Source organism: Lathyrus oleraceus, chromosome 3 (assembly GCF_024323335.1).
Source record: "Lathyrus oleraceus cultivar Zhongwan6 chromosome 3, CAAS_Psat_ZW6_1.0, whole genome shotgun sequence".
Lineage (NCBI taxonomy): Eukaryota > Viridiplantae > Streptophyta > Magnoliopsida > Fabales > Fabaceae > Lathyrus > Lathyrus oleraceus.
The window spans coordinates 345,278,409-345,298,429 of record NC_066581.1 but is presented as its reverse complement, the minus strand read 5'-3'; the positions used below and the strand labels follow the sequence as shown (position 1 = coordinate 345,298,429).

At 38.3% G+C, this 20,021-nt stretch overlaps 1 protein-coding gene and 1 non-coding gene across 3 annotated transcripts; one reads left to right on the top strand and one right to left on the bottom strand.

The window, feature by feature from the left end:
- Positions 1-1,505: 1,505 nt before the first annotated feature.
- LOC127127573 (uncharacterized) lies at positions 1,506-3,448 on the bottom strand. 2 transcript variants are annotated; one of them, XM_051056786.1, is made up of 4 exons: positions 3,155-3,448; positions 2,685-2,805; positions 1,872-2,561; positions 1,506-1,764 (listed from the first exon to the last, which is right to left on the bottom strand). In XM_051056786.1, exons 2-4 carry the CDS (start codon positions 2,775-2,777, stop codon positions 1,672-1,674), a joined length of 876 nt encoding a protein of 291 aa, XP_050912743.1. In that variant the 5' UTR covers positions 2,778-2,805; positions 3,155-3,448; the 3' UTR covers positions 1,506-1,671. The 2 variants fall into 2 exon arrangements, with proteins under 2 accessions (XP_050912743.1, XP_050912742.1); XM_051056785.1 differs by having other exon boundaries at positions 2,685-3,448.
- A 6,127-nt stretch (positions 3,449-9,575) lies between these two features.
- On the top strand, positions 9,576-9,682 carry LOC127132992 (small nucleolar RNA R71). The gene has a single exon (XR_007806993.1). It is a non-coding gene; the product is annotated as a small nucleolar RNA R71 (small nucleolar RNA).
- The last annotated feature ends 10,339 nt before the right edge of the window (positions 9,683-20,021 follow it).

The window sequence follows — 20,021 nt, the reverse complement described above, 5'->3', positions numbered from 1 at the left end:
TTTTTGCGCCTCTAAGAACAAATTTGCGGCGTTCATAGTAAATTTCATTTTGAGCTTATCAAAATCCCAAAGGATTGGTCATAAGGACTTCAACCATTGGATACCCAAAACGAGGTCACAACACACTAAGGGTAACAAGATCACATCAGCAGTAAACTAAGCTTGTTGCAATTTCCACTTGAATCCGACAGATAAACGCAGCTTCCAATTTGTGGCCTAAGCTTGAAGAATATAGATTCAGGAGAAATAAGATTTCGGGTCACAATACGTCTAAGGGGAGAATAGATTCTTAGAGAGCACTTATAGAAGACCTAAGCTTGTAGAAAAGTTTTCAACTATTTGTGCAGGGAAGAAAGAAGTATGCTTGAAGGTCCTTTCTTATATGAGGAAATAAAAGAAGTGGTTTAGCTAAGAGATGGAGATAAAATTCCAGGTTCAGATGTATTCAGTTTATGCTTTTCAAGGTTTGTTGGGATTTCGTTAAAGATGATGTGGCGAGTTTTGTCAATGTGTTTCATTTGAATAGCAAGCTTCATAAGGCAGTGACAACCTCTTTTCTGACCTTAATTCCTAAGGCAGATAACCCTCAAGGAATAGAGAAATTCAGGCCTATTTGTTTAGTAGGAAGTCATACATAATTATTAGTGGGTAAATTGAAGAGAGTTTTGGGAAAGTTGGTTTCCATCAATCAATCCACTTTTATACCTCAAAGACAGATCATGGATGGGGTTGTGCTGATTAATGAAGTAATAGACTTTGCCAAGAGATACAAGAAAGAGTGTTTATTGATGAAGGTAGATTTTACTCTAACACATAATAACTAGAATGGAATTCGGGAGTAAGTGACTTAAGGGGATGGAGTCCTTAATCTTTGCTAGTTCAATGTCGGTGCTGATTAATGGTAGTCCTACTAAAAACTTTCAAGTTAGAAGGGGGACATTTATCTTCATTTTTGTTCTTACTTGCTGCGGAAGGTTTGCCAGGGCTTCCACTTTATGAAGATGTCCATTTTGAACTTCTTCAATTTGCAGATGATACAATTCTCATTTGTGATGGGTCATGGAAAAATCTTTGGACGATCAAAGCTTTGTTGAGGGGATTTGAGTTAGCTTTCGGGTTGTGTGAATCTTTCCGAGAGCAAAAATTTTGGGTTCAACTTGAAGAAGGATTTCATGGATTCGGCTTCAACCTTTTTATCTTGTGATATATTGGTACAACACCGTTTGAGTTTTTGGGCATTTCTTCGGATCCAGAAGTCGAAGATGCGGTCATTTGGTGGAAAGACAGTTCTGATTTCACAGTCAAAAACAGTTTGCGTAGGATGACTGAGTTAAGGCAAGACAATGTTGGTCCGGATACTGAAACGCGACGGATGCTAGACTGTTTGTGGTCCTGTAAACTACCTAACAAAGTTCAAATTTTCGGGTGGAAGCTTTTGATTAACATGCTGCCAATGAAAGCTGATTTAGAAAAATTTACGTACCAATCAAATGCAGTTAATGAGGAGAGGAAAAGAAGCAAATATGTCATTCTAAACCCAGAAATCGGTACTCCAATACTTAAAGATCTTAACAATAATGCTATATATTGAATAACAACAACAATACAGAAATTCTAGCAATGTTGCCCATAACTAACTTTCCTTAAACAACAACACAATGTTCATCTTTCTCATTTCTCCTTCTTAACTTGGGTTAACAGGTGACGGAGACCATTTGTGAGTGCCGATGTTGAGTTTAAAGCTTCCTTAAATATGCTCAGACTCTGCAGGGACACAATAACGTGAGATACGTGATTGCAACATAATCAATTTCATAACAAATGAAGACTTCAAAAACAAGCACTAGATAGTTTTAACTTTTTATAATTACCTCTTTGATGCCAATGGTGACAACTTTTTCCTTCAAATCGTTAAGTGAAGTTTCGAAACGGTTAAGTAAAAATACTGATGAAACTGGAGACAGCAACGGCTCTACGACCAGATCATCCGTAACCATATACATTTCTGGTGTCTTGGTATAACTTCCAGGACGTTCCGTAGGCGGTATGGTAATGGTATTAACCAATTTCATTTTTACTAGATTTTGCACATCATTACAAACTTCATTACTTTTGAAAAGTGTGACTTCAGCTTTTCTTTGATTGGGAGTAGTATTACCATGAACATGACAATAATAATGCAGAACATTTAGCTCCATAAGCCTTTTCTTTGCTTCTAATATGATATACTTGTCTTCATTTAAATCGGCTATGCTCTTGCAAAATCCTTCAATACTACCCAAAGAATTATTACCTTCTAACTTGCGTAAAACCCCACCCAACGGAAATGTTAGAAATCGTATAATCAACTCTGCAAAATCCTGTCCCCCTTGAGCATACAATATAATATCATCTGATTTTCTTATAACTAGCTTCACTGTGATATCAATATAATCACCTCTAAAAATGTTATTAACATCACATGAGAAAATTATTGATCTGTCAATAAGAGGTTTCATTCCTAAAAACACATCGGTTAGAGGTGTCTTGGAAAATAACGAACACTTCAACAGATCCAATACCTACGGAATATATTAGTCCCAATCAATAAGAATCTCACACATGAATTAAAGGATAAAAGCTAAAAGAGGGGCAGAATAGAGCAATTACTAAGAAACAAAGAACACGGATTTAGAGAATAAAACCTTGTCCTTAGTGACATTGACAATCATTTCTTTGATTGAACTTGTGCTTCTTATTCCGAAGTTGTTGGTGAGATCAAAGATTGTGTAATCCATGGAGTGCGGCAACACAATTAAATCATCACTGATGACAAAACTTGTATTAGGCTTCACAAATCCAAAACAAATCTGAAACATGGAAGATGACAGGGAAACTAAACGGGATAAAGGATGCCCAAATTCACAATAATGATTTTTGGTGCCTAAGCTCAAATAACAACATTGATAATAAAACTCATCAAAACTGGAACAGATGAAGTACTTTGTGGGCACAGTATCATCAATGTTAATTTTGAGAGTATTGTAATACTCTTCCGATGAGTTATAACTAGTCAACAAGCCAAGATTTTGCACACTTTGATTGAGAGAGTTGAGACAACCAATTGTAATTGGACCTATTTCTGAGTCTTTCTGAACAAGTTTTGCAACGGTACCTAATGGAAATGTTAAGAAGCTGCAGAGAATGTCCACAAAATCTTTATCTGCTTCAGCAAATACAACTTTGTTAGTATCTGTGTTTACCAGAATCTTCAAAGACATTGTTTGCTCCTTAGTTTGAAATTGAAAAACAGCCATGATCACAGCCATCAGACGAAAAATCAAACGGTAAACGAAGGAAAGAACCATGATCGAGTTGCAAATTTAGGTCAAATGTAAAGGTCTAAACCAATTATAAAGGTCTAAACCAAGGGGGACAAGATTTTGCAAACTTAATACTTGTCAGAACATCACTGTTAAATCCTTAAGAAAATAATTTTATAAAGTCTAAACCAATAAAATCTTCATAATTAGTTTGAATTATTTTTTTTTACAGAAAAATTAGACTATATGGCGTATAGGTAAAATGGTATAAGTCCTAAGAATTATATGTTAGTTTTAAAATAAAATTGTACATTTTAATATAAAAAAATATTTGTTAAAATATACATTATAATTAGTTGAGTAATTAAATCCATGTGTTTGAAATTTGGATTTATACTGATACTAAATCATTGAGTCAGTAGTTCATCCAATTTCTATAACAGATAAAAAATATTCACTGACATCTAATTTACAACATAAATATTATAGTTAAAAAATATAAAAAATAAAAAATATTCACTGATATTAAATTTATAATAAATATTATAGTTAAAAAATAAGAAAAAAATCTTATTTTTAGTCTAAGAAATTTTCAGTATACAAATTTGTTTTGGACGGATTAAAGGTCCATTAAAATTAGTTAACTTATGAGCTTAATCGAACAAAGAGTGTTCGGTTGAAAATTCGCCTAATTTATAACGTGGAATTTTACTAAATCGTGGAAAATTCTAAATCAATCTTGATGAAAAATGATCAATCTTTCTAATTGTTTATTCTTCTTGTTCTTTACTCTTCACTTGAGTGAATCAACCAAGTTTAATTGCAAGATGATATCACTGCACAATGATTATTGAAGAAAAAAAAAGGAAAAAATGAATTGGGGGAAGTAAAAAGAAATTAGGATTTTAGAGAAAAGAGAAAGAAGAAGAAGAGTTTCTGCAGAGTTTCTATCTGCCTTCAAACTGAAATTTTATTCAACAATTGCATTACAAACAATGATATGGTACCTTCCTATTTAGAAACTGAGATTGCTTGCTCACCAAGCAATCTCTAACAAACTAACTAACTTAGTTAAAATTAGAAAATAAAGTTAAGTACAAAATTATGTCAACATTTCGACAACTATACATTTCGACAACAACAGACTTTGTCGAAGTGATGCTTTAACACAAAGAATTAAATTTTCAACACACCACTTAATTCATTGTTTTTAAGCTATCTATATTCATCATAGATTTTAGTTTCTTGAACACTTCAACATGTACTCCTTTCGTCATGATGTCTGCAATCTGATTCCCAATTCTGCAATGCTCCAAGTTTAACTTCCCTTCTGCCACTTGCTCTCAAAGATAATTGAACCTCATTTTGATGTGTTTGCTTTTTCCATGTGCTATCGGATTCTTCGTCGGACTGATAGCAGACATGTTTTCGATCTTCATGGTGATTGCTCCATGATTCTTCCCTGTAATTTCTCAGACCAAATTCACCATCCACGTTGCTTGACATTCACATAGAAAAGCAGTTGTGTACTCTGCTTCACACGATGACAGTGCTACTACTGGTTCTTTTCTTGAGTTCCAAGAAACTAGTGTACCACCTAACATAAACACATAGCCAGTTGTGGATTTTCTATCCTCAGTATCACTACACCAACTTGAGTTGGTGTACCCCGCTAGCTTGCATTCTTTTCCTCCATCAACTGCAGAAAACAAAATGCCATAGTCGAGAGTTCCCTTGAGATAGCTTAGTGCCCTCTTCATCACTGCTAGATGTGATACCTTTGACTTTTGCATGAATCTACCCACTATACCTACATTGTATGCTAAATTAGGCCTTCTGTGACAAAGGTGTCTTAATGACCCAATAAGTCTTTTGTACTGTGTTGGATCAACATCATCTTCATCTGAGTTTTTCGACAATTGCAATCTTGGTTCAGCGGGTGTCGAAGTCGATGCCAATGTAGTCTTTTATCTAGCCTTTACTACTCTTATAGAATTCGATGCCAATGAAGTATGAAATGTTGCCCAAATCAGATATTTATAATTCCTTGCTAAGATCACATTTGAAGTCTTCGATCTCTTTCTTGCAGCTACTTGTTATCAACAAGTCATTGTCATAGATATATAGTATAAGAAATTCACTATTTCTTCTTCTTACATATACTCCATACTCAGTTGTGCAATGCACAAATTCCTTCTCCCTTGGAAAGCTATCTATCTTCTTATTCCAAGCTCTTGGAGTTTGCTTAAGTCCATACAAGGTTTTATGCCGCATGTATACCTAGCTTTCTTCGCCTAGTTTCACAAACCCAACTGGTTGTGCGACATAAAATTCTTCTTCTAAGGGGTCATTCATGAATTCACATTTATCATCCATTTAACACATATTCCAGTTGTGATAAGGTGTTGTTACACGGTGTCGAACTCCATACTTCAGAAGAAGTTTTCCAAAGATATTCGATATGAAGTGGGAGCCACCGTCACTAACTACTAGTTTTGGCACACCGAATCTAGGAAAGATGATGTTCTTGAATAACTTAATCACTACTCGTGTGTCATTTGTCGGAGAAGCTACAACCTCGATCCATTTTGAAACATAATCGACAACAACGAATATGTACTTATTACCAAATGAAGATGGGAATGGTCCCATGAAGTCAATCCCCCATACGTCGAAGACTTCCACTTCTAAGATTCCTGTTTGTGGCATTTCATCGCGTCTTGAGATGTTTCCAGTGCGTTGGCACCGGTCGCATTTTATAACCGCATTATGGACATCTTTCCATAGAGTAGGCCAAAAGAGGCCTGATTGCAGGATCTTAGTACAGGTCTTTGAGGTACTTGCATACCCTCCATAGGGAGCGGAATGGCAATGAGAGATTATATCATCTATTTCATCCTCAGGAACACATCGACGGAAAATACCGTCGGTACCTCTTTTGAAAAGCATAGGTTCATCCCAGTAGTATTGTTTTAGATCGTGAAAGAATTTCTTCTTTTGTTGGTAAGATAGGTCCGGTGGAAGTACTCCGACAGCTAGGTAGTTGACAAAATCAACATACCATGGCAGAGTTGCATTCGCATGTATTTCTTCCATGTATTCTTCTATTTCGGTATCGTTTAATGTTAGTTCAGACATATCGCTTTCCATTTGGGCTATGAGTCGTTCGTAAGGGAAATCATCATTAATTGGAATTTGTTCAGGTTTATTCCCTTCGATTCGTGATAAGTGGTCCGCTACTACGTTTTCAGTACCTTTCTTATCTTTTATCTCTAAGTCAAATTCTTGTAAGAGCAGGATCCATCTTAAAAGTCTTGGTTTGGCATCCTTCTTACTTAGCAGATATCTAATAGCAGCGTGGTCGGTATAGATGATAATTTTCGCCCTTACTAGGTAGGAACGGAATTTGTCCAAAGCGAACACGACGGCTAGAAGTTCTTTTTCAGTGGTGGCGTAGTTTATTTGGGCTGGATCTAGTGTTCTACTTGCATAGTAAATAGCATGAAGCTTCTTATCCTTTCTTTGTCCTAGTACTGCGCCTACTGCGTAATCACTTGCATCACACATGATTTCGAAAGGTAATCTCCAGTCAGGTGGTTGCATTATGGGTGCGGTGATTAAAGATGTTTTTAGTTGGTTGAACGTTGTTAAACATTTTTCATCAAAGATGAAATCAGCGTCTTTCATTAATAAACCTGTAAGTGGCTTGGTAATTTTCGAGAAATCTTTAATGAAATATCGGTAGAAACCGACGTGTCCTAGAAAGCTTCGTATTTCTCATACGGTTTTCGGAGGTTGAAGGTTCTCTATGATTTCGATCTTAGCTTTTTCTACTTCAATTCCTCTGTCAGATACTACGTGACCTAACACGATTCCTTGTTGAACCATGAAATGGAATTTCTCCCAGTTTAAAACGAGGTTTACTTTCACGAATCTTTCGAGTACCATTTCAAGGTTTGATAGACATCCTTCAAAACTCTGCCCACAAATAGAAAAATCTTCCATAAAGACTTCCATGATTTCGTCTATAAAATCGGCGAAGATTTCCATCATGCATCTTTGAAATGTTGCGGGAGCGTTGCATAATCCAAATGGCATTCGTCGGTAAGCGAATGTACCATAAGGGCATGTGAAGGTAGTCTTTTCTTGGTCGTCAGGATGGATTGGGATTTAAAAGAATCCTGAATAACCGTTTAGATAGAAGAAGTGAGAATGCTTAGCCAATCGTTCAAGCATTTGGTCAATGAAGGGTAGAGGAAAATGATCTTTCCAATTGGCTTTGTTTAGTTTTCTATAGTCGATGCACATTCTACTTCCGGTCACAACTCTTTGTGCTATAGATTCACCCTTCTCATTCTTAACGACTGTAACACCCCCTTTCTTGGGTACTACATGAACGGGGATAAAGTGCCTTTAATTCCAAGTCAGGTTTCTTTGCGCATGGCATGTGGTCGGGTGTAAGTGCTAAGCATTCGCTTAGACTTTCGTTTTGGTATGGTTCATGCCAATTATCGCCTTCAAAGATTGGAGGGATTTGGATTTTTATTATATCAGAGTATGTGGTTTCTTGCATCTCCATCTCTCTCACGCACTCGTCTATGACATCAAGTAGATAACAGGTATCGTCTATGGCTGGCGCTTGTAAGAATTGGGTCAATATGAATTCAACCTTTTCCTATCCAACTTCGAATGTCAGCTTACCTCTCTTTACGTCTATTATGGCTCCGGCGGTAGCCAAGAATGGCCTTCCTAGTATGATAGGTGTATTGGCATCCTCTTTGATGTCCATGATTATGAAGTCTGTAGGAATATAAAATTGTCCTACACGTACGGGGACATTCTCTAGTATACCGACAAGATATTTGATTGAGCGGTCAGCTAATTGAACAGACGTCTTGGTTGGTCTTAATTCTCCCATACTGAGCCTTTTACAGATGGTTAAGGGCATTACACTAATGTTGGCTCCTAGATCGCATAGAGTTTGTCTATAACGAATTTTCCAATGACATAGGGTATGGAAAAACTACCTGGGTCTTTTAGTTTGGGAAGCATGTTGTTTTGGATTATTGCGCTACACTCGGTAGTAAGTGTAACTGTTTCGTTGTCCTCAATCTTTTTCTTATTGGATAGGATTTCCTTAAGAAACTTGGCATAGGAGGGCATTTGTGTGATAGCTTCTGTAAAGGGTATCGTAATGTTTAGTTGCTTCAGAAGTTCAACAAATTTCCTAAATTGACTCGCAGTTTTAGAACTTGTGAGTCTTTGAGGATACAGAATGGGTGGTTTATAAGGAGGCGGAGGCACATAAGGTTTCTCTTTATCTTCGACCTCTCGGGTTTTATCTTTTATTTCCTTTGGTTCATTCACCTGCTCAGTTGAGGTTTTGTCTGGTTTTTGGTACATGGCAGGGTTTTGGAGTCTTGGATCTACGGGTCCGTCTACTTCTTTTCCACTCCTCAGTATAACGGCATTTGCATGCCCTTTTGGATTAGGTTACGGCTGTCCAGGAAATGTTCCAACTGGAGCGGTTGTAAATGCTTGATGTTGAGCCACTTGTGAAATCTGAGTTTCAAGCATTTTATTGTGGGTGGCTAAGGCGTCTACTTTGTTCGCTAGTTGTTTAAGTTGCTCGCTAGTATGTATGTTTTGGTTCAAGAAGTCTTTGTTTGTTTGAGCTTGGGTAGCTATGAAGCTTTCCATCATTAATTCGATATTTGACTTCCTAGGCATGTTAGGAGCATTATTAGCTGGCTTTTGATATCCAGGCGGAACAGTTGGTGCTTGGCCAGGTGCATACAGGGCGTTGTTATTCTTATATGAAAATTAGGATGGTTTTTCCAACCTGGGTTGTAGGTATTCGAATATGGATTTCCTTGTGTGTAATTCACTTGATCGATTGGGACTCCTGCTAATATTTGACATTCTTGTGTAGTGTGTCCAGGGTTTCCACATAACTCACAGTTTGGAGTTACAGCAGCCACGGTGGCTGCGGGTGGTATGATCAAGTTGTCTAATTTTTGAACAAGGGCATCTACCTTTGCATGAACATGGTCAAGGCTACTGATTTCGTACATTTCACCCTTTGTCTGGGACTTTTCTACTGGAGTTCTTTCACCTCCCCATTGGCAATGGTTTTGGACCATGTTTTCAATGAGTTGATAGGCTTCGTTGTATGGCTTATCCATAAGTGCACCGCCTGCGGTAGCGTCTACTGTCAGTCTTGTGTTATATAGAAGCCCATTGTAAAATATGTGAATGATCACCCAGTCTTCAAGACCGTGATGTGGACATATCCTCATCATGTCCTTGTATCTCTCCCATGCTTCGTAGAGAGATTCTACATCTTTTTGCCTGAATCCGTTGATTTGAGCTCTCAGCATAGCAGTTTTGCTCGGCGGAAAATATCGGGATAAGAAAACGTTCTTCAATTCTTCCCATGTTGTAATGGAGTTGGAGGGCAAGGATTGCAACCAAGCATAAGCGTTGTCTCTTAGTGAGAAAGGAAAGAGGCGCAGTCTTATCGCATCTTGAGATACACCATTCGTCTTTATAGTGTCTGCGTACTGCACAAACTTGGTAAGGTGTTCATTAGGATCATCCGTAGGATTTCTAGAAAATTGATGTTGTTGGACGGCTAATAATAGTGAGGGTTTCAGCTTGAAATCGTTTCGATTGATAGCGGGGGCAGCAATGCTGTTGTGAGGTTCTTGTTGGGACGAAGTAGCGTAGAATTTAAGAGGACGATTTTGTGGTCCTTCTTCAGCCATGGTTGGTTTTTCTTATGGTTTATGAGGAGAGAAGATATCGGGAATATCGTACTTTTGTTGATATTCTTGTATTCGGCGTCTTACGTATAAGAAACGCTCTAATTCTTGGATTGGTGGTGCTAAGTTATCGCCTTGTGAGTGAGTACTTGGCATACAATCGGGGAAATAAGGGAGAGTAAATTAGTTTTTATTTTTACCTTAGTCTATACCGTGCAACGAAAGAATCACACTATTCGACTAAAACAGGTCCTCGGCAACGGCGCTAAAAACTTGATGCTTGTCGTGACTATATATAAAATATAGTCTATCGGGTACTTGACTGCAAGTGCATAGTCCAGTCGCTTTAGTTTTAAAAGATATCGATCCCACAGAGATCTATGGTCAAACTAGTGCTACTAACATCACTATGTTTAGCTAAGGGAATGATTAATAAAAGTTCGGGTGCAGAGAATTAAATCTAAGGGAAATTTAGTTTTAAGAAAGAATTGATGGAAGGAATCAGTATGCAATGCATTAATTGTCAGGGATTCGATAAGTCACCGGTGAATAGTTTAAATGCCAAATATCTCTCAGTAGAAAATATTTATTTAAAAAGTCTTATCTCACACTCTCGTGATTGTTGATTCAACCTATAGCTTTAAGTCAGAATGTACGCTCTCGCTGTCCCATTTGAAGTTAAAATTACTTTTTGAAAATAAATAAGTTCTAATTGTTTTTAAAGTGCTCTCGCTGTTTTTAAACTCAATGCCTAATTTTTACTATCTAGCTCGAGCCTCACGCTCTCGCGATTGTTGGTTCTCACCTTAGTTAATTTCCCACTCTCGTGGCAAAACCGTATTAAATAGCTTCTCACGCTTTTGTGATAAAGTTAATTAAATTTAAATTAAAAATCTCAGCCTAAAAGATTGTTTGAGAAAAAGAGTTTTCACCGATTATTATTAAATCCCATCAAATTAAATTGTTACATACCGATACCGGTAATTTAGCCGGACATGTTAAATAAAGCAAACACAAAGCATAAACAAATTAATAGTGCGGCAGACATAATTATAACAATAACATGACAATAATAATAATTTGATAAAAAAAACCTGGCAATTGGATTAACAGAGTACGGCGAATCTTCGAGTACTTGAACAGTCATCCACAAGTCGGTGGGATTCTGCTTCTTCAATACAATTGCTTACTAAATTAAATAAAGTGTAGTAGTTCTCTAGTGTAGGAAACTACTACTATGGCTAAGTGGAAAATGGAAAGGAAAGGAGAAAAGGAAATTCTAAAAAGAATGACAAATGAACTAAGGCAACGGAAACAAAGTTGCTGAAAAGAAAATAACTAAAAAGCTAGAATGCTATAAAAAAAATCAATTGCAGAGTGTAAGTGTAGATGATCCAATTTTTCCAGCTTTGGTCCTTTATATATTGCTCATAGGTCTTTGACATTTGAGATAATTAAGGGTTGCTGGTTGAGTGAGGAATCCACGGGGAAGTGTTTCTGTTGGAGAAAATTTAGGCACATTTTGAATCCTTCTGCTGACTGCTTCCAACGCATATTTTGTCCGTGTGACGCTCATCATGGGCTTGTGACGTTCGTCACAGGCTGGGCGTAACAGTCGTCATGCTCCTTGTGATGGTCGTCACATCAGCATTTTCTGTAATTCTAGTTTTCTGCTTTTTTCTGTGCTTTCTCATCTGTTTCTTCTTCTTTTTCTTCCTTTTCTTCATTTTGCTCATTAATGCTTGGAAATTTAAATACCTGCAAAAACAACTCGAATACTTGCGGAATAATCGGAATATTAATTAAAGTGGTATGATCTTTGAGTGTAAATCAAGGCAAATATCTGATGTATTTTTGCGTTATCAGTAACCGGGCTTCTGCTTCCAATTTTCCACATACTTTTTGCACATGAATTTTGGCTCCTCTAGCAAACATTGTTCAAACCTACAAGTCAATAACACACAACAAAACAAAGAAAATAATTAGACACAAAAGCGTGGGTTGCCTCCCACGTAGCGCTTCGTTTAACGTCGCCTGGCTCGACGGTTATTCATCTTATCAGACAAGATGAACAACATCAATTTGACCAACTTCTTGCTCCACATTGTAAGGTTTTAACCTTTGGCCATTCACTTTAAAAATGTCCCCATTGGATTGATTTTTTATTTCAATTGCTCCATGGGGATATACCTTGTGTACCATAAACGGTCCCGACCATTTTGATCTCAGCTTTACCGAGAACAACTTCATCCTCAAATTAAACAATAACACCATTTGTCCTTCCCAAAATTCCTTCTTTTGGATCCTTCTATCATGCCATTTTTTTGTTTGATCTTTGTAATTTTTGGCTATGCTCGGTTCCTAAATTCTTCTAACTTATGGAGTTGAAGAATTCGGGACTCTCCCGCTTTCGAAAGATCCAAATTAAGGAATTTTGAAGCCCACAAAGCTTTGTGTTCAAGTTCTAAGGGTAAGTGACAGGCCTTACCATATACCAATTGATAAGGAGACATACCAATCGGTGTTTTAAAAGCAGTTCGGTATGCCCAAAGCGCATCATCAAGCTTACTTGCCCAATCTTTGCGAGATGAGTTAACCGTCTTCTCAAGAATTTGTTTCAGCTGCCTATTTTACATTTCAACTTGACCACTTGTTTGCGGATGGTACGGAGTGGCTATACGATGTTGTACATTATACTTCAAGAGTAGCTTCTCCATTAGGTGATTTAAGAAATGAGTTCCCTCATCATTTATTAGAGCTCTTGGCACTCCAAACCTGACAAATATGTTCTCCTTTAGAAACTTGACTACCACTTTTGCATCATTCGTTGGTAGAGCAACTGCTTCTACCCACTTGGATACATAATCTACCGCCACCAAAATATAGTTCTTTCCAAATGAAGGTGGAAATGGTCCCATAAAGTCGATACCCCAAACATCAAAGAGTTCAACTTCCAACATGGGGTTCTGAGGCATCTGATTTCTTTTTGAGATGTTACCCATCCTTTGACACTTATCGCACTCTTTGATTAATTATTGAGCATCTTCGAAAAGTGTAGGCCAGTATAAGCCTGACTGGAGGACTTTGGTTGCGGTTCTATCACCACTAAAGTGTCCACCATAGTCAGAGTCATGGCATGCTTTCAGGATATCTCTCTGTTCTTCTTCGGGAACACATCTTCTAACCAACCCGTCTACTCCTTTCTTGTACAAGAATGGGTCATCCCACAAGTAAAACCTGCAATCATGCACAAACTTTTTCTTTTTGTTAGAGTCAAAATCGCTAGGGATCACCCCAGCTACTAGATAGTTCGTATAGTCTGTGAACCATGGCATTCCAATAACAGCAAGGATGTGTTCGTCAGCAAACTCATCCTTTATTGGACGTTTTTCCTCATTCTCCTCAATAGGGGACATCCGAGAGAGGTGATCGGCCACAATATTTTCACACCCTCTCTTGTCACGAATTTCCACATCAAACTCTTGAAGGAGTAAGATCCATCTCAATAGTCTTGGCTTAGAGTCCTGCTTAGCAAATAAATACTTCAAGGCAACATGGTCAGTATAAACAATGACTCTAGAACCCAACAGATATTGCCTGAATTTATCGAAGGCATAGACCACCACTAGCAACTCCTTCTCGGTAGTCGCATAGTTCATATGTGCAGGGTTCAAAACATGACTAGCATAATATATGACATGCAATAGTTTATCTCTACGTTTCCCAAGAACTACTCCCACTGCAATGTCACTCGCATCACACATGATCTCAAAAGTTAGAGACCAATCTGGGGCAATGACAATTGGTGTCGTCACCAATTTATTTTTTATAGTTTCAAATGCAACGACACGCTCTTTATCAAAAATAAAAGCCTTGTCATTAACCAAAAGGGTAGTTAAGGTTTAGCTATCTTAGAAAAGTCTCTTATAAACCTGCGGTAGAAACCCGCATGCCCTAAGAAACTTCTTATACCTTTTTCGTTTATTGGAGGGGGCAACTTTGTTATTACCTCGATCTTGGCTTGGTCCACTTCTATTCCCTTGTGGGAAATTTTGTTACCCAAGACTATGCCTTCTCGCACCATGAAGTGGCACTTCTCCCAATTGAGAATCAAATTGGTCTGTTGGCATCTTTCTAAGACAAGGGAAAGGTTAGTCAAACAATTATCAAAAGAGAAACCAGATACCGAGAAGTCATCCATGAAGACCTCCATATGTTTTTCAAGCATGTCAGCAAAAATGGAAGTCATGCATCTTTGAAATGTGGCTGGCGTATTACATAACTCAAATGGCATTCTTCTGTAAGCAAAAATACCATAGGGGCATGTAAAATATGTCTTCTCTTGATCTTCTGGTGCAACCTCTATCTGATTATATCCAGAGTAGCCATCAAGGAAACAATAGTAGTCATGACCAGCCAACCTTTCCAACATTAGATCGATGAATGGTAAAGGAAAGTGATCATTTCTTGTCGCCAAGTTCAACCTTCTGTAATCGATGCATACACGCCACCCCGTAATTTTCCTTGTAGGGAGCAACTCATTTTTCTCATTCTTTATCACGATAGTCCCTCCTTTCTTTGGAACCACGTGAACAGGACTTACCCAAGAGCTATCGGATATGGGATAAATTAACCTCGCATCTAATAGTTTAACAACCTCTTTCCTAACCACTTCCTTCATTGCGGGATTTAGTCTTCTTTGGTGTTGCACCACTGGTTTGTGACCATCCTCCATGAGAATTTTATGCATACATACCGTAGGACTAATCCCCTTCAAGTATTCTATTGCATGTCCCATTGCACTTTTGTGCTTCTTCAGCACCTTTACGAGCTTGTCTTCTTGGGAACCTTCTAAACTAGAGCTTATAATAGTCGGGCATCTCCTTTCAGAATCTAAAAAAACATACTTGAGATTTCCAGGAAGTTGTTTCAGTTCAGCTACTTTCTTGGTCTTATCTTTCTTTTCCTCCAACTGAGGTTCCCTTAAGTTTTCCCACCGGAGTGATCGGGATCCTTTAAAGGATGGTTGTGTTTCCATCATAGCTAACAATTCCCTCTCCTTTTCATCAACTTCTTGAGTGTCTTCAGAAACTGATAGACTTATAACTCTCTCCAAGGGCAATTGTGGTTCACCTAAAGGATTTTCTTGCAAAACCACTTGATTAATCACCTCTACGTGTTGACTGGTGGCCACATCATCTTTGTATCTCATGGTGTTTCGCACATCAATTTTTAACTCTTCATCTGTAAACTTTTAGAGTCATGGTGCCTTCTTTTATATCTATCAAACATCTTCCTGTCTCCAAAAATGGTCTACCAAGAATGAGCAGTATCTCTTCATCTTCCGGCATTTCTAAGATGACAAAGTCCACCGGAAACACAAACTTATCAATCTTCACAAGAACATCTTCCACTACTCCATAGGGTCTCTTCACAGAGTGGTCAGCAAATTGAAGTGTCATTCTGGTATCTTGCACTTTTCTGATCCCCAACCTCTTGTAAATGGATAACGGCATGAGACTCACACTTGCCCCCAAGTCTATAAGGGCCTTTTTGAAAGATTTATCCCCAATAGTGCAAGGATAGTTACCGAGCCTCGATCTTTTTTCTTCACCGAAATCTTCATACCCTGCAAAATTGCACTACAAGTTTCGGTTAGTTCAATAGGGTCATTATCGATGCTCCTCTTCTTTGAAATAATATCCTTCATAATTTGGCATAAGAGGGCATTTGTTCAAGTGCCCCCAAGAACGGAATGTTAATCTCAAGCTTTTTGAACATCTCTAAGAATTTCTCGAAGTTCTTCTCATGTTGCGCTTTCTTCTTATTTCTTGTGGGGGAAGGGAGTTTGACAACCGGCTTTGGTTCACTAACTTTTTCTTTAACCACCTGTTTAGGCACCACCACCTCTTCACTCACAACCTCATTTTCTTTTATCTCCAACTCAACTTCAAGCAATTGGTCTTCTTCTTCGTCATCTTTCTCAGGGACTTCTTTCGATTTACCACTCCTTGTGGTTACAACACTCACATTATTATGCTCTCTAGGATTTGTAACTGTAGCACTCGGTAATGCACCCGGTGCTTGAGAACCCGCAAGTTGTTGAGTAATCTAACTCATTTGCATTTCCAGATTTTTTATCGAAGCACCCATGTTTCTTAGATTACTTCTAGTCTCCTCTTGAAATTGGGAATTTTGAGCCGCCATTTTTTCAATAGCAATTTCCCAATCCGCTTTTCTTGGTACCTGTTGTTGAAATTGTTGTTGGGGTCGATACTGTTGTTGTGGTTGGCTTTGATATTGATTGGGCGCTTGCTTCTGAACATTTCCTGCTGGTCCTTCCAGGAGAAATTTGGATGATTTTTCCATCCAGGATTATATGTATTTGAGTAAGGGTTGTTCTGCTTCAGAAAATTAATCTCTTCTACCTGTTGTGCAGTTGCCATATAATGCATGGTGAAGTGAGGTCCCTCACAAATTTCACAACAAACCGCTTGAATTGGTTGAACCGATTGAACTTGTGCCACCGATTGAGTGTCAAGATCCATTTTCTTGAGTTTTCGCTCTACTTCAGCTATTATTTGATCTTCCATTTTCACAACTTGATTTGCTAGCTTGAGATCAATGATACATTCAGATTGACTTACACTGCGGCCATATAGCTTCAGATGCTCATTTGCTGCAATGGCTTCGATGATTTTCTTTATTCCAATGGTTGTTGTAAAATTTGTTAAGCCACCGGCAGCCGTCTATGAATTGCTTAGTTTTCATTCTAAGGTCATTCACAAAATTTTGCATCTGTTCAGTTGCATCCATGTTATGAGTAGGACATGCAACCAACAATCGCTTGAACCTCTTGTAAGCGTCTCCGAGTGACTCTCCTTCCTTCTGTTTGAAATTAACTATGTCATATCTCTTACGGATATAACAGAAGCAGGGAAGTACTCATTCAAAAATGTTGTCTCCATTTGTTGCCAAGTTGTAATGCTTCCCGCGGGTAAAGAGTAAAACCACTCTTCGGAATCTTCCGATAATGTAAACGGAAACATCACCAACTTCTTAGCTTCTTCTGAGTGTCCCTCAATTTTCAACGATGTCGTCATGGTCAGAAATCTTTGTAAATGCTTGTTGGCATCTTCATTGATTTTTCTGGAGAACGGTCTCCTTTCGAGTTGATGAATCGTTGAAGGGTGTAGCTGAAAATGATCAACATTTACCGGTTGGTTTACTATTGTTAACCTTCCATTTGGGGAATTCGCACCTCCATAGTCACCCAGAAGTCTTTCCACGGGAGGTGGAGCTTCAGCATTGTTTCAGATACGGTGTCAGATTCTTCCGAATGAACGGAAACAACTTCTTCTTGTTCAGACTCAGAAACAATGAGGGTTGCTTCTGATAGTTCCAATCTAGATTTTCGGCGTCTTGCATGCAATAATCTTTCTGGTTCTGCGTCAAAAAGAAATTCAGCTGAGGCCTTACCTCGCATACAAAGATTAGACAATTATTAAAATTTATAAAGTGGAACAATAGTACAGAGAAATAAAATTTTGGTTGCAGAGCAACAAAATTTCAATTGAATTATTATTCACTATACTTTGGCAGTCCCCGGCAACGGCGCCAAAAACTTGATCGGTAATATAACAAGTGTACTATTTACACCGATGTAGTAATAAAATGGGAGTTACCCCGAGTATCGATCTCGAGGACTGCGTATTAAGTACAACCTTTACAATAATTAAATTGAACAAAAGATCAAAGGGGTTTGTTGATTGTTTTCGAAATGATAATTACGAGAAAAATTACACAAAGCGTATAAAAGTCTGTTAATCGATATAAGAAAGCATGCTAGGGCAAGATGTATGAATTTATTTGTACTACACTACTTCCATATTATATAATATCTACGTTGTAATTATTCAACGCCGATTCTCAAGAATTGTTTTCTCTAATTCCTTAGCCGAAAACTATTAACAGTCATTTTCCATCCTAATTCATTAGCTATTCAAAATGACGTTAAGAAATACTAATAAGAATTTACGGCTACTACGGTTTGATCCTTATTCCTAAGCGATTATACCGAAGTATTCTTATACAAAAAGCGATAAGGTGGTTTGTCCGACCTAAACCCTAACCATAGATCAAAATTCTATTTGTCCGATAAAAAAAGCATTAAGAACTTTGTATAATAATTTGAATTAAGAACAACGTTGATGATCATAAAAACATAGAAATATTGTTCATACATTAGCAATTCAGGGACCCCCCCCTAACATTAGGGGTTTTAGTGATAGGGAAAAGATGGAGAATGAGAGAGAGAGAGAGAATAGAGAGTAGAGATAGGAAGGGAGAATTCATTTATTCAATAAAAGCATACATGGAATGGTTAGTTTCTAACTATTTATAACTGTCAAAAGCAGTTATAACAACCCAAACTAACTATATATAACTGTCTAAGCAGTTATAACTAATATATGCATCATATCCCGCCCCTTAAAATCTTCCTTGTCCTCAAGGAACAGCTGTAACATCAAAATAAGGAAACTGGAGTTTGAGTTTGTATAGCAACTCCCAAGTAGCCTCTTCCATAGCCTCTCCTTTCCACTGAATAAAAACCTCAGTAACCGCCCTATTGTGCCTCTGAATGGAGCGCCTCTTCAAAATCTTAAATGGTTCCTTAGGATCATCCAAACTGCCCCACTCCTCAGGAAGTGCAACCACGGGAATGTTCTCATCAGGACACGGTTTCAAAAGAGATACATGGAATGTAGGATGAATCTGCGAAGTAGATGGAAGAATCAAGGTGTATGCAACTTTTCCCATCCTATGCAGCACCTGATAAGGACCATAAAACCGAGGAGAAAGCTTTTCGGAAGCACGATATTGAGCAGAAGCTTGTCTATAGGGCTGTAACTTTAGGAAAACCCAATCTCCTTCCTTAAATTCCCGATCACTGCGATGTTTATCAGCCTGTCGCTTCATACGTGCTTGAGCCCGGACCAAATTACCCTGTAATTTCTGGATCATTTCTTCCCTTACAATGAAGCTTCAATCGACCGCCTCGACCTTGGTACTTTGAGGGCAATAAGGAAGATGCAGTGGTGGTGCTTGGCCATACACAATCTCATAAGGGGTAGCTTGAATAGCGGAATGGTAAGTGGTATTGTACCACCACTCAGCCAAAGGTAACCAATTGACCCATTCCTTAGGCCGCTGCCATGTCATAGCCCGCAAGTAATGTTCTAAGCAACGGTTCAAGACTTCGCTTTGACCGTCCGATTGAGGATGGTAAGCTGTCGTTAAGCTCTGTGAAATGCCCAACTGGCCAAGAAAAGAACCCCAAAATTTACTTGTAAACAAGGGATCTCTGTCACTCACGATGTTGGCGGGTGCACCATGTAACTTGTAGATTTCAGCAATGAAAATTTCAGCTAATTTGGATGCAGTAAAAGGGTGAGCCATAGGGATAAAATGGGCATATTTGCTCAGCCTATCGATAACTACCCAAATCGTGTCTTTACCATGAGATTTAGGAAGCTTTTCAATGAAGTCCATGGCTATACTTTGCCACACTCCCTCTGGGACTGGCAGGGGCTGAAGTAAACCCGCAACAGCTCTCGGTTCATACTTGCATCGAAGGCAAGTTTCACATTGCTGAATGAACTTTGTGACATCCTTGGCAAGGCCTTTCCAATAAAACATGCTCTTTATCCTTGCTATAGAAGCCCTGATGCCTGAGTGGCCTCCTTGATGTGAAGAATGAAGCCATTGTAGAATCACTAGCCGCACTTGTCCATCATTAGGAATGACCAACTTCTGTTTTCTATACAGCAAATTGTCCAAAACAGAAAAATGGGGATGCAAGGCTGGATTAGAGAGAACCTGCAGCTTGAGGCCCTGTAAAGCTGAATCATGCTCATAGCTCTTAAGAAGAGAATCCCATAACTCAGAAGAAATA

Excerpts from the sequence above, each read along its gene's own strand:
- LOC127127573 (XM_051056785.1), bottom strand. The coding sequence starts at position 3,347 with ATGGTTCTTTCCTTCGTTTACCGTTTGATTTTTCGTCTGATGGCTGTG. Across the intron at positions 2,562-2,684 it reads TCAATGTCACTAAGGACAAG|GTATTGGATCTGTTGAAGTG; the intron begins GTTTTATTCTCT and ends TATATTCCGTAG. Across the intron at positions 1,765-1,871 it reads TCACCATTGGCATCAAAGAG|AGTCTGAGCATATTTAAGGA; the intron begins GTAATTATAAAA and ends GTGTCCCTGCAG.